This window comes from Neodiprion pinetum, chromosome 1 (assembly GCF_021155775.2).
Source record: "Neodiprion pinetum isolate iyNeoPine1 chromosome 1, iyNeoPine1.2, whole genome shotgun sequence".
Taxonomy (NCBI): domain Eukaryota; kingdom Metazoa; phylum Arthropoda; class Insecta; order Hymenoptera; family Diprionidae; genus Neodiprion; species Neodiprion pinetum.
In genome coordinates, this window is record NC_060232.1 from 1,761,895 (window position 1) to 1,776,213 (window position 14,319).

The window sequence follows — 14,319 nt, forward strand, 5'->3', positions numbered from 1 at the left end:
CAACGATACCGTTGGCGGGGATTTTTCTACGTCGATTAAACGAGGGCGTAGAGCAATGCTTGTGCATGAACAGCTGTAGAGAGGACGAGTATTGTCACTTGTGCAATTACGACCTACACACGCAACCGTAAAAACATAAACTAAATGTAAAACGAAGGCGAATGAACTTTATAAAAATAATCGATATATATTGAATACGAAACGCGTAGTATAATGTTTTCTCAAGTGCTCCGTGTATCCTTTTATATTCAATTTGACTGCCAGTCATTTTGTCAAAATACGTGACGCTTTCGTACGACAAGTTGGAATTCTTGTTTTCCAATTGCACGTAATATTCGTCATCTTGCCCATTGCTACGACGGTTTATTTCTCCCCGTGGGCCATACGATTATTCCGTCACACTGTTTTCGGGCCATTTTGGATCCTCGCCCACGTCATACCGCGTCAGGCAGTTTTTAATCCCCACCCTCCTTCGTAATGTCTAATATTTGTTAATAATACGACGGATAACGTTAACCGTACGATCAAACAACAATTAAATACGCATGAAAAACAGCTCGAAGTAACATTCCGAGTGTATCCCCTTCCTGTCACGGTACCGAGAACGTGACTTATCATTTAAATGATCCCCCGGGCCGTTTGTCCAAACAAATGTCAAGTGGCACAATATATTGCGGAATAGTTTTGAGATAGCGGCATTTCCGGGAGTAAATTGTTAGCCGACGGTAAATAAATTGAGTAAATAACAATAAAATGAGAAAACCAGCTCGTCCGAAATCTGCGAAAAAGACAACGTTCACTGCTCCGCGAGGGTGTCTATAATTCGAGCTTTCGGCTCTATGGTGGGACTGCATGATCGCACCCACCTCGCCCCGGGTAGGGCCACCGGTACTTTCTACCGCTACTTATAAACTTCGTTCAAACACTCCAGTTGTTCAGTCCGTCCTGTCAACAATTACCGGATTATAACCCTGCACGACAGGTACTGTGCGCCCAACTTTTTACCCAACTGCGGTTCGTGTTCGTTTCAATATTTTTCTGTGTTTAGCATATGCTTTTGAAAAATCGATCTCATTTTCTCCCTCGGTAAGACACAATTTTTCATGAATTGGAGTTGATCAGTGGGAAGTACAAAGTTTTCCTTATTCCTCTGTAACGTATCGATATACGCGTTATACGTAAAATTTCTCAGCAATCGTTCGAGTATCTTTCAGTAATTTTATTAGAAATTTACAATTTTCTCTATTTCTCTGCCACACGAGTTATTTATTAGTTTATTTATTTTTCTTTCTTTTCTCGTGTCCGGCGACTTTTACCTGTCGGCACGAAAAAAAATCTCCGTTTGAAATACATGTGATCAATATTTGTCGTACATAAATATGAGTAAATTATACAATAAGTAACAATAATAATTAATAATAGTAACTTGTCATTTATATACATACACGTACGTGCAGCATATATTTTCCACTATATCTGACATTTATGTTCTTCCGTGCGGTTTGCTCGCATTTTGGTGCGCGGTTTGCCTGCCTGAGTAATGATTTTATAATCACATATCGCGTGCGGTTGAATACGTTGGAATGATAAATGTGTAGGGAGATCGAATTATTGATTAGCATCAAATTACGAAGTGTGAAATCGCCGCCTGGTTTACTGTTACGTATCACTCGTATATATAATACATAATATCGCTAATGGGTGAAGAGGCGTGAATGGTCGCATGCGCGATTCTTTTTATTTGATTTCTTTCCTCGTCTTTCCTAATTAATATTAATGCCTCTATCGTAGGCTGGTGTAAATAATCGCGGAAAGAGGAAATCTTTTTTTTCTACGAGCTATTTCCTGTTTGCTTTCTTGTCTACGCTGTTGCTTATTATAAATATATGTATAATATGTTTATAGAATTTCAAGCCGTTACTTTTGTCACGTATGGTTAACTGGGAAAGAATTTCCCAGAAATTTCATCATCGTCAATATACTTTGATCTATGAAATAATATATCGTTACATATCGATAAGTATAATATATCTGTAGATATGACATTTATATAAGTATAACTTTTCTTTTCTTGCGAAGGTCGCTTAATAGAATAATTTATTTAACAAGCAGGAACTGATGCAGCGCAATAATCACATTCGTGTTACACAGCCTCTATTCGCCGGGAGTGAAATCCTTGAAAATTCTAATCCCATGGTTTTATTCGGACATTGAATTCGAGCGTGAAAGAAACGACTTTTACATTTATTTTTTTTTTTTTTTTACCTTCCATCGAGATTTTTTGCTCGCAAATAATATGTGCACGATACGTTTTAATTTCCGAGAAGAATTCCGCGTACTTGTATGCACACGTTTAACAACCGCATTTGGTTTGCAACAATTTTCTCTCGAGGAGATAAATCTTGCGAAAAATGATATTTTATAACTCTCACGCAGTTATTCGGTTACGAAATACATACGTACGTAATGTGCGAGTTGGAAATAATACATCGAATGCACGAGAAAAGTTTGAAAGTGTAAAATGCGTATTACAAACGTAAATTACAGGTATGCATGAGGATCGTGCGTGCAGCCTAAGTATTATATGTATATCGTGTATACGTAACACCTGTATCAAAAAAACCTTGCGAAATTTTCTAACGTGAATTCCCGCATCGCTGCTTCGTACACAACCTAAATATAATTATTAATTCCTTATTACACAAATCCGTGTCTTTCGCTTCATAATTAGTCCGTATATTTCTCAATTAGAAGTGTGTCAACTCGCCTCGGTGATATATGGTATACTACACAATGTAACACTCCGGAACTGCTTTATCTCTTTTATCCTACAATTAATAGTTACAACTTTTTCATCCATCGCTTGGATTACTTATATTGTTTATTGATTTCCTTTTTTCCCTCTTCTATCAAGCAATAAATCAACGTTCGCTTCGAATTTGGCAGCAATTCATGGCTGTGATAATTATGAATCACGTGATTAACGCACCGATCGATATCGTAATTGGAGCAATAAAACACACGGACGGTTAGGCAATAGATTAACGCATATTATACGTGCACCAAAATTTTCGTGCTCGTTGCCAAAGAGCAAACATTATAACCAATCGTTGCACGTTTTCTAGATCATCGGGCCCGGTTAAAAAGGGGGATTCGTTTTGGCCCTTTGACCGAAACTCTTAACCATAGGTTAAAGACGCTCGTCCACCGTTGATTAATGGGCGTTTTTTTGTTCAAACCGCGGCCTGTGTCTAGCCCGGGATGTGATAAATTATCGAATCGGATGGCCCGCGGGCAAATTCTAAATCGGCGTCTGCAAAATCGAACCCTTCGATTCCGTACGTCGAAGGTCGCCTTGCCCAATCGACCGCATCGCGGCTTGTACAATAAGACGGAAACCACGCAATTTCCTTTGTGCCAATTCGCGAGAAAATTTTGCGCTTGTTCAGTTTGTCTGCTGAATATTCTCAAATATTTGTTCGTTTTTTTTTTTATTACTTTTTAAAATTACGCAAAAATACAAATCGCCCACGCGTGTTCTTGCGTCGAGGAACCAGAGACAAGAATTAAGCGATGTTGTGGTAATCCTGAGAAGAGCCGGCGGCACGTTCCGGTACATCGATTCTCCACCTCATTATCCGTGTTATCTAATAATGAATTTGGTTTCCAAGCGCTTCAACGTTCCCAAATAAACATCCGGTTTCCACGCGTCAACAGGATCCCAATTTTCCCATCGACATTGTAATTCCATGAGAACTCGCGGTACAATTCTTTCTTTCACACGCATCGGATGACATTTTCAACCATTCTCTTCGCAAGTTATACACTTTTTGCGAAATTAGATCATCGAGGTTCTGCCTGGTTAAACAATCGCAAAGACGATTTCGAGATCAGGTGTTGCAGCTTATTCGATCTACCTATCAATTTCCGGTAGAAATATCAACGTCAACCTCGTCAATCTAACGATTAAAAAAGATCGGAAGTGGTGCGAATTTTCCATCGGCAACGTAATAATCTGTGCACTATACCCAAAGGCAGTAATTAATTCGTACAGATAATCGTCGACGTCACGCGCGAAACTTGATTCGTATAATAAACACACACCCATAAGGTAGGTAAATTTGTTGTGCAAGGAGATTAATCAACGTTCGAAAGTTGCGTTATAAAATTATTTCCCCCCAGTTCTATCGGTCCATATAACTATTTACACCACGATCTGAAACGCGCACCGATTATCGTTTTAACGGTGTTATGAGTTTGAAATTAGAATATTAGAATACTCGCGGTGAATGGGACAGGTTCCGCACACTTGGAGACTGCACGGTTCACTTTCTTACAGGACTCGTGTGTACCTTTTACCTCAACTTCGTTGGGCTGCCGGCAGGATCGATGCGATACGTAACGCAAACGAGATCACGTTCGGTATTTTCTCTACACGGCGTGAACAAAAACACCATCAATTCTACCAGGCGATGAGAATGTATAGAATATGAATGTTGCGTTTCAAACCTTTCACGTCTATCGCGGTGTTAAATCAGAAGTTTGGAGGAATAATTTGAGAATCCAAATTCGATTTCTAATTCAGCGATACACAACAATAACGAGAATAGAAAGTGAACCGAGTTTGAAAAGCCCGAAGCTTCGTCGGAGACTTTTTTCCCCTCTTTTCGGAGGGTAGAAGGAATAGATCGTTGTCTCGTGTAATAACGATAACGTGACCAGATATGAACTTTCTCCGTTTGCCAAAGTTGACCGACGTTTCGTGTGTCGATATTACGGTCGCCTTGTTATTGAATTCAATAGTTCCGAGACTAACGTCACGGATTATTACATGCATCCATACACGTGGGAGTCGGTACAGTCAAATTGTGAAACGAGAGTGAAACGTCTGCAGCAGCAGCAGCAGGATCACATTTTCTCTAACCATCTGTCAGAGCTGCTTACAATACACGTAGACGTGAATCGTTGTGTAATTCATATAACATGCTTTATAACGCGAAGGTAGAGTGTGCCATGATAACGCAAGCAAATCGGCCTAATTGCGACGGCGTGATCCCGGCCTTCGCTCGATATTCTCGGGTACTGGGGATCTAACGCGATTACATAAGCCCATTTTTTAACCGCCGTGTGCAAGAACGCCTTTGACTCCATCTATCAAATCGTAGTTATGTACACGTACGGGGTACCCACACAGTTGTATATAGACGCCTGAGGCACTCGGTCATCCCGATTAACGGTCATGAAAGAAACAACCATTGCCGCTTCGAAGCACCCATTAAAATAATTTTACAACAATTTTAAGAGGCATTCAACATATAAGCAGTTCATCGCAAGTTTGACTTCTACTCTGTTTTTCGCCGCTGGTTTCTTGGACTCTAGGGTTGTTTTTGAAACAAGCGAGAAACACACCTTACCTCTCAAGGAAATAAAAAATTCTATAAACGAATTCACAATCAGTTTCATGGCCGCGGTTTAGTTTGGAAACCCGCACATTACATACATCGAAAGCGGTTAAACGATTGGATCAAGTCTCGGCGCTGGGCATGATTTTTTACCTTCAGACGATTGTATCGAGGAAAAGAAATTGCGCGGATGGATTGACCAAGTCTGACACCGTTGGTCGTGTCGAAGGTCGAATGTTTTGACAGACGCGGGTGAGATCAGTGGTGGTAGATCGTTCGAGTCGGCCATCGAACACGCGAAGGTGCAACGAGTGTCGGATCTTTCGTCAGAAAATGAAATTGGCCATTGTTGGGAAAATGACAAACCACGGATAGGCAGGCGCCTGTTAATAGACGATTAACGGTCTGGCAGGATAAGTGCATCGCAGCCGTGCATTGCGAAACCCTCGAATAATAGTCGGACATTCTACCGAGAGCAAAAAGCTTCGAACGAATAAGCGAAAGCGGTGGAATTTCTGCGGGTTACACGTCGCAGGCTGCACATACGTACCATTGATATACCCACGTCGACACGCCGCGGCGAATCGTCACAGAAAAACGCTAAAACGTGTCCGGGTTAATTCTACCGCGACGAAAGTCTCCCGTTGAACACCGATTCTGCCGATATACTGCAGTTAGAACTTACACGTCGTCGTGATCTATGGATGCAATGGAGCAAGCGGATGGTGAGGAAACGGCGACACCTGTTGCTACACTTTTGCTCGACGATTTTTCGAATACCCGACTTTTTTCTTTTTTTTTGTTCGTCAAATCGAATCGAGTAAACTAAACGATTTCGAGCTAAACGTAGCCTCGTTGAAGTGTCGTTATTGGATTACAGCTATTCAGATAAGGAAATGAAAAAATCATTCGAAACTACTTATAAGGCTGAATTTCTTGGCCAACTTTTATGTAATATTATTATTAACCGTGGCGGTTATTTACCTTTGCAATGCGACTTCGCAAGATTATTGCTCAAATAATGGATATCTTTTTTCTTAAACCAACTATCACATCGTAACGTTATCCGCAGTGTGTGTACCTGATAGTACACGAGGTGGGTTATATCGTCGAAAATATATTATGTCTTACGTCAGTTTTCGGAGCTTATATTGCGCGTTTCTATACGCGGGTAATTAGACTCGATGTTTAACAACGACGACACAATAATTGTTATACGTGCAATGCACACGTAAATATATTCGACGTCAAAGAAGAAAGTATCGTAGCTCCGTACCTAACGCAGTTCTGGTTTCGATGATTGATTGCGGATCTCATTTCGCTGAAAAAATATGAAGAAAAAAAACATTTCTAAAGGGTACAGAGTAACAAGAAGTAATGATGCTGATGGTTCATTTATCACATTTGAACTCAAAATCATGACGTCGTAACAGGCTAACGCTCATTTACTTCTAACGTCATGTTACGCTTCACGGTTTCAGAATCATGGGGAGCAGAAAAAGGCTCGCCGGCGTCTTCGCTATAATTTTTATAGCTCAAGCATCGGCGACGGTTGACGATTTCCTGAACTTGACACCGAACGGCAATTCAGTTCCAAGACGAACAGGTACTCACACTTTACACTTTACGCGCTGCTGAGTCATTCGCTTTTCAATTGATATTACATGCATTTACACGTAACTGCGTACTGCACGTACAAGATTGATTAACGAGCGCAAGTAAAATTGCCAAAAAGGTCTGCAGAATAAGTGCAAAATTATGTAGAGCTTAATTAGATTGGTGCACTTAATCTAATTGAACCCAAACATAGACTACGACTTGTCAAGGGGATTGAAAAGACTGGTTCCAGTGGTTTGCAAAAAATCAACGTATTTCTTGTCTTTTCTCCCTTGGCATGTCGGGCTTCTTTGGGCCATGTCCGACGTCTTGAAATGTTGTGACAGATGCTGACGGCTGTGGACCGAGAGGTCGCACAGTAGTTTGGCCGAATAATGGCCTCAGGTTCTTTGAAGGCGAATCTTCGAGTCGATTTAGAAAGTTACGAGTTTTTTTCCCACACATCCAGTGTCTAAGCTGGTCCAATGATCCGGGATCCAGCAGCAGCGTTAGCCGTTACACATAAAAAATCTGTGCGGCAAAATTAATAGCGAACACACGCCGCGGTGTGCAAAAAGGATTGTGTAACAGGTACATTAGTGTTAATACACGGGGATTGAAACTGACTGTAGAAATGATGTCAGCTTGCTTGTTACGTATTTAAATGCAGTACATTATACCGGTGGTTATTTATTTGCGAATAACTTTTCAAGCATCATTGTAACTCTGACGTGAAATGTGCAATCCGCAATTATTTTTATTATGTGCCACGAATCGACTGTTCAGTCTTTGAAAAACGAGACTGGGCGACTACTCAATGCCAAGTAATTCCAGCTCTTATTCCCTTCTGCCATTTTCTCTCTCTCTCTCTCTCTTCGACGACGTCACTTGTCAATGAGGCCAATGGCCAATTCCTCGGATTTAATTTATTGAACTCTGTCGTGGTTTCAGAGTCAAGGAAGAGTCGTTACGTCAGCTATGCAGGTGATAACGTACCGTTGCTTTTCCCAATCTCGTCGCACAACATCTTTTTTGGACAAACTCCGGTAGTCTATCAACCGTAAGTATAAAATTAGAATATACTGAAAGTATAATATTCCGGTTGCTTTAATCAGCGAGGTTCTGATCTACTGTAAAGTATATCATGTCGTTAAATCTTTGCAAACTTCTCAGCCTCTACCGCAGGTATAATATGAAGCCTAATTATTCGAAGTCATTCATGGTCGTAAGTAAGGTCTCTGAAAGCCTTTGCTGCGAAAAAATGTATGCGCGTCAAATAAGCGAAAAAAATCGTTAGCGCGACATTCGATCAAATAAACTACAAGCATACGGTGGATGATAAATTTTTATAACACCATGTGTGAACAGCGTTCAAACGAAGTTTCCGCTGTCCTTGTACCAAGGGAAGAATTCAAGAAGAACCAGAATATCGAACGCTCATTCAACTTAATTGTGACTCGATCGGTGACCGTGAATTTCTACTCTCATTCCTTTTAATCCTCGAAAGGTACGGCGCTGCAACAGGAGAAGTCGTTGGCAATAGTCAGCCAAATCAATCCAGCCAACAGAGCCAAGCGACCTGCGGCGATAGATTCAACGGTGTCTGTGAAAAATCGAGGTACAGGACCTTCGACGGGTCCTGCAATAATCCTTACAACCCAACTTGGGGCCAGGCAAATACCCGGTACGCTCGACTCCTGCCCTCCAATTACGCCGACGGTAATTATATTATTACACACGTCTTAATGAGTCTATAAGCCTAGGACTGCAGAGAAGTTTCGTAACTTCAATACTCCGTATCTGTACGATTCGAGCAATGTACCAGCTCAGGTTATATCGCTACGGGCAATTTACAATTCGCACTAACGCGGGCAATCTCGACTTTATTATTCGATGGAAGGATGAAGCTTTGGCTTTTGAGTAAATCGCAGAAATGAAAAAGATTAACCTCGTACGTGTAAAGGAACAATAAACTCGCCGGAAGCGATTGTGATAAGAGTAAAGAATCCTGCAACGACGCAGAGAGCGGTTAAAAAAATCTCGACATATCGTACTTTCTAAAGTTCTTATATGGTCAAAATAGGCTATTCGAAATTGTTTCGTCGACCCCGGAGACAATCGCCTGTAAAAGAAAAGCGGACTTCCTGAGGCTTCTGGGGTCGGTGGTTCGGCTTTAACGAGATGAACTAATAACCGACTACCGCAAGAATTTCGAAGACGTCTTGACAACGCGAATCCACAGCTTTCGCTTTTACCTCGACCGCGTTTCGCCAGTCGCTCGGAACAATGAATTTTGGAGAAGAGTACAGGTATGTAACGAGCGAACCAAATAAGCGACTAGCCTCGTGACGCGCGTCGGTCGGTGAAATTTGATGAATTTGATAAATTTGCAACTCTTGAATCTCGCCGCTACGTTTGGTCGCGGCCGAGCGACTTTCTACACGTCCGGCCGAGAGACGGATCCACGTGCGACGAATCCGGCTCGCATTACATACCGGAATTTCGGGTAATCTCGGAAGCCTGTCCAGTCCAGCCGACTGATTTCCCGTGCCCTCTAACGTTCGCAGGAATCCACGAGCCGACCCGCTCCGTTAGCGGAAACAGTCTTCCTCTCTCCCGGGAGGTCAGCCTCGTTCTTTTCCCGGACGTCAAGGTGGAGGACAAGATGTGGACGCTGGCGAACATGCAGTGGGGCCAAATCGTCACCCACGACATGGCCATGATCGACGGATCCACGCAGTCCAGTGAGTCGATAGATCCACCGATCACCCGGAAGCTTCTAATCACACAGTTTCACCTTCGCAGAGGCCCATCCAACGAGATGCTGCACCGACGATGGCCAGTTCCTGACCTCAGCCCTCAACAGCCCCCTTTGCTACCCCATCGTCGTACCGCCCAACGACCCTGTTCACGCTCCATCCGGAACAAAGTGCTTAAACTTTGTTCGTAGTACGACTGACCTCGACCGTGGATGCTCCTCGTTGAACGAGCCTGCGGAACAGGTTTGTGGAAACATGTCAACACACGGTTGTGCACACATTCCGTTGCGCAACGGCCACGTTGCATGGGAAATTACACGACTCTCTCACGTCGAGTTCAATTCTAACACCGATCGAAAACATGTTGAGAGACCCGACAATGGGCGATAGAAAATGTAATGCGAGTCATTCGCCATCCGTCGCTCAATCAATCTTTTTCTTCTTTCTTTCTTTCTTTCGTTCTACCTACTGTTATAACCGACTAATCGAACAAGCTCTTTCCACCAGTTGACCACCGTCACGGGTTGGCTTGACCTCTCCATTGTCTACGGATCGGACGATCAGACCGCGGCCAGTCTTCGGGCCGGTATCGGAGGTCGTCTCAACGTCGACGTTCGCAACGGCAGAGAATGGCCACCGGCGGCACTGAACAAGAGCGCGATTTGCGACGTGGAGAGCGACGCCGAGATCTGCTACCGAACAGGTGGGTCCGAGTTCAGCCGCTATTTGACAAACTACTTTGTGAAAATCGCGAACGGAACAAAAACAGGTTGCGTACGGACTATCCATCACGAGACAAAAAATCTGTGGCAGAACTTTCTCCGAACGATATTAATTAAGCACAACGCACGGTGCGGAAATTCGTATCACGCAACAAGACGAATGGAGGGGTGAAACGATAAATAGTACCTGTACTCGAGGACGAGGAGAAAAATAGTGTATCAAAAATTGAATTGCTTACCGAAATTTTCTCTCGCCAGGAGACGCCAGGGCGAATCAAAATCCTCAGCTGACGGTTATGCAGATAATGCTCCTCAGGGAGCATAATCGAATCGCTGACGTACTCGCTCATCTCAATCCCCACTGGACCGATGATATAGTTTTCCAAGAAGCCAGACGCATCGCGATTGCTCAGCACCAATACATCACCTACTACGAGTGGCTGCCAATTTTCTTAGGTCTGGATTCAATTGTCCCTCCGTAGTTGTTGACCCTTGACGGTATTTTCCCCCTGTTGAAAAAAGAAACTAAACTAATTTTCGTTTCAGGGGTCGAGAACTCGCTGTGCCATAAAATAATTTACGACACGAACGGATACGTCGATGATTATTCACCCTCGATAAACCCGAGCATACTAAACGAGCACTCGAATGCCGCATTCAGATACTTCCATTCGTTGATTGCTGGAAGACTTCAGTGAGTTCTGTTTTTCTTCATTTATTTATTACCGTCTGTCTCTTACAAGAGCATCGCGGGGCCGATTTAAGTCGCATTTTATCTCCTGGTAATTTACCGTCGTCAGCTTTGCGGATTGAACGGTGAAATATTCTATCCATTACGCGATTTGCGCAGGTTGGTGAACGAGCACAGATTCGCTTTCACGTACAACAGCCTGCGGCTCAGTGACCACTTCAATCAACCCGGAGTCATAGAGCAGGGCGACAATATGAACGACCTTATCCGCGGTCTCGGAACACAGCCCGAAGAAGCAAGTGACCAATATTTTACCAGCGAGGTATGTAAATCTAGTCTTACCCACTTTTCGCAGCTAGCGTTGCAACGGTTCAAAACAATGATATTGATCGTGAGATTGAACGCATGGACTGGATTCCCCCATCCCACTGAGAAACTATCTTAAGGGTGGGGGTTCAGCTTGGACGGTCTGAAATCATACCTATTATTAGGAGTTTTTTTTTAAAAGAAAATAACAACAATTGGAGCAATTTCAGTTTAAGGGCTTTACTATTTATAGTTTCAAAAACATGTTAGAATTTTTTTTATTGAAATTAGTAACAAAATGGCGGCATGGCGCGTATAAGTAGCGAACGACTTCGAACTCAAGGGCTTTTACGGTGGCCCATTTCCTGACATCACTGTCCAACTTGTAACGGGTAGAAAAAATTTTAGAGTCATAAACACGTTTTTGGGTTCGAGCTCGTAGCCCAAAAGTTAAAAAAAAATTCAAATATATTCAAAAAATTATGGAATTGAAATTCAAAGTTCTAGGCACAAGCTCGAATCGGTAAACAAATTTTAAAGATCGTATCAAAATTTCAAGTCGATCGGATAAAAATTGAACAAGGAATCTTCGCCACTGGATTGAAGACGTGGTCCTTTGCTACTTGTATTCGCCATGCCGCCATCTTGTTATTAATTGCAATGGAAAAATTCTAAAATTTTTTTGAAACTACAAATAATAAAACACTGAATCTGAAATTGCTCCAAGTGTTTTCATTTTCTGAAAATAAAAAAAAATACTCCTAAAAATAGGTATGATCTTAGAGGGTCCACCCCTTAATCCCGGTATTGTTCGTCTAGGTAACCCAATTCCTGTTCCGTGCTGGAAAAACCTTCGGCTCTGACCTCCGAGCCACCGATATTCAGAGGAGCAGAGACCACGGGCTCGCTTCTTACAACCAGGTCCGTCAATACTGCGGATTGCCGAAAGCACGTCGGTGGGCTGACTTCACTGACTACATATCGCCGGAGGTGAGTTTTCCCGCACTGACGGACTCTCCGCTTGAACAACATCCAGGCAAACCTGACCCATTGGACTAAAATTTGAAAAAACAAATTCAGAACGTCGAGAAGTTGGCTCGGCTCTATGAGACTCCCGATGACGTTGACCTGACGGTTGGAGGTTCCCTGGAATCGCACGTGAACGGAGCGTTGGCGGGTCCAACCTTCGTCTGCATTCTTCTCGAACAATTCTACCGCACAAGAGCCGGAGACAGATTCTGGTTCGAGTCGTCGGATCAGGACGTCGCCTTTACACCTGGTGAGCTTATTCATATGCTTGTTTCAAGATTAGCTTGACGACGGGAACTATTGCATTTGCTTCAAGTGCCTTGCGACATCTGCGACGTGTGCATGCGTTGAACAACTGTTATGTAAATACTGACGGCGGACGTTCGGTTTCACTTGTGTGCACTCCGTGTAATTCGACGAAGGTAATTCGAGGTGAAACGAAAGAAAACACGTTGAACGTAACTCTGTTTTATGCTGCAAAAATCGGTATTACAATACAACCAATATTTTCCTACCTCATGTTACGAAATGCATTATCGTTTTACAGAGCAACTAACCGAGATACGAAAGAGCAGTATATCGAAATTATTCTGCGACAACGGGGATAATATAAAACTGATGCAGCCCAGAGGCTTTGAAATCGTTTCGGAACAGTAAGTCCCGAATGAAGCATTAGTAGCAAAATAAATTGATAAAAATTTACTATTACGGACGATTCGATCCTTTTTTTTTTTTTTTTTAGGAATCCTCTCATCAAGTGCAACGACTTGCCTGGCATCGATCTTTCGCTCTGGAGGGCCGTCGATCCTCGATACCGCGAAAGACATTACCGCCCGCATGTTTTCAGACAATAGTATAATCGTGATTATACCCAAATGTGGACAAGTGTTGTTGCGTTTCGTTGTTTACTATGATGTAATAATACATATATCGATTTTTTTAAGCCTGACTGCCCGAACAATTTTTCGAAAACATTAAATGCCCACTTATGTATACGCTACGTACGTAGATACGTTTGCCTGTGTGCGTTAGGGTATCCCTTAGTTTGGATGTTGACGATTTTTTTCTGGAGTGACCCCCAAATCAACCGTAAATAATTTAAAAACAATTCTGTACGATGATGTGATTTTTTTCACAGATAGTAGCACTAATGCCCACTAAAACCTCGCGGTTATAGATTTTTTTGAACATCGTTACTCTTACAATAAAATATATGCTGAGAAAGTGTCCAAAACATGTGTATTTTAAATGGAGAAATCCAGTTTCTTATAGGTATGGATTAGAGTTGAGATAAAAATCTGAAAAAATTAGAGAATCGTTTTTGAATTATTTATAGTTGATTTGGGGAGCGCGCCAGAAAAATATCGTCAACACTCTAAACAACCGACACCCTGGTATACATATACATTTATAATACGTATACATTTTACATAAATTATAATGTATATCAATAATGATTCAGTAGCTTTGTACATACCTAAGTTATATCAACAGACTACATACATAATACATTAATATATGAATAAAGATTTGGTAAGTTTCTTGCTAACGTTTGAAACCCAGATTATTATATACATATGGTGCCCGTCTGAAGTTTCACGAATAAAAATAAAAACAAAACTTCTCACGTACATTTTTATGAAATAATAAATCGCATACATAATATTATGGTTTTTTTCACCAATGGCGCAACGCGTTGTTATTTATTATCGTTACTTTTGTATACGGTTGCACTGCTACGCAAATATAGCGCATATAACGTGCAACGTTGCAAAAACACTCCGACGATTTTCGTACCCTCTCGAAACAATCAG

General features: G+C 42.1%; 1 protein-coding gene across 2 annotated transcripts; it reads left to right on the top strand.

Moving 5' to 3' along the window:
* Positions 1-856: 856 nt before the first annotated feature.
* On the top strand, positions 857-14,126 carry LOC124217274 (peroxidase). Of its 2 annotated transcripts, none has more exons than XM_046622684.2 (14): positions 857-982; positions 6,884-7,008; positions 7,950-8,058; positions 8,506-8,717; positions 9,566-9,742; positions 9,804-10,000; positions 10,265-10,460; positions 10,738-10,935; positions 11,026-11,173; positions 11,330-11,492; positions 12,296-12,466; positions 12,557-12,755; positions 13,053-13,158; positions 13,248-14,125. In XM_046622684.2, the coding sequence occupies exons 2-14, from the start codon at positions 6,888-6,890 to the stop codon at positions 13,357-13,359; spliced, it is 2,109 nt and encodes a 702-aa protein (XP_046478640.1). In that variant the 5' UTR covers positions 857-982; positions 6,884-6,887; the 3' UTR covers positions 13,360-14,125. The 2 variants fall into 2 exon arrangements, with proteins under 2 accessions (XP_046478640.1, XP_046478645.1); XM_046622689.2 differs by having other exon boundaries at positions 886-1,014; positions 13,248-14,126.
* The last annotated feature ends 193 nt before the right edge of the window (positions 14,127-14,319 follow it).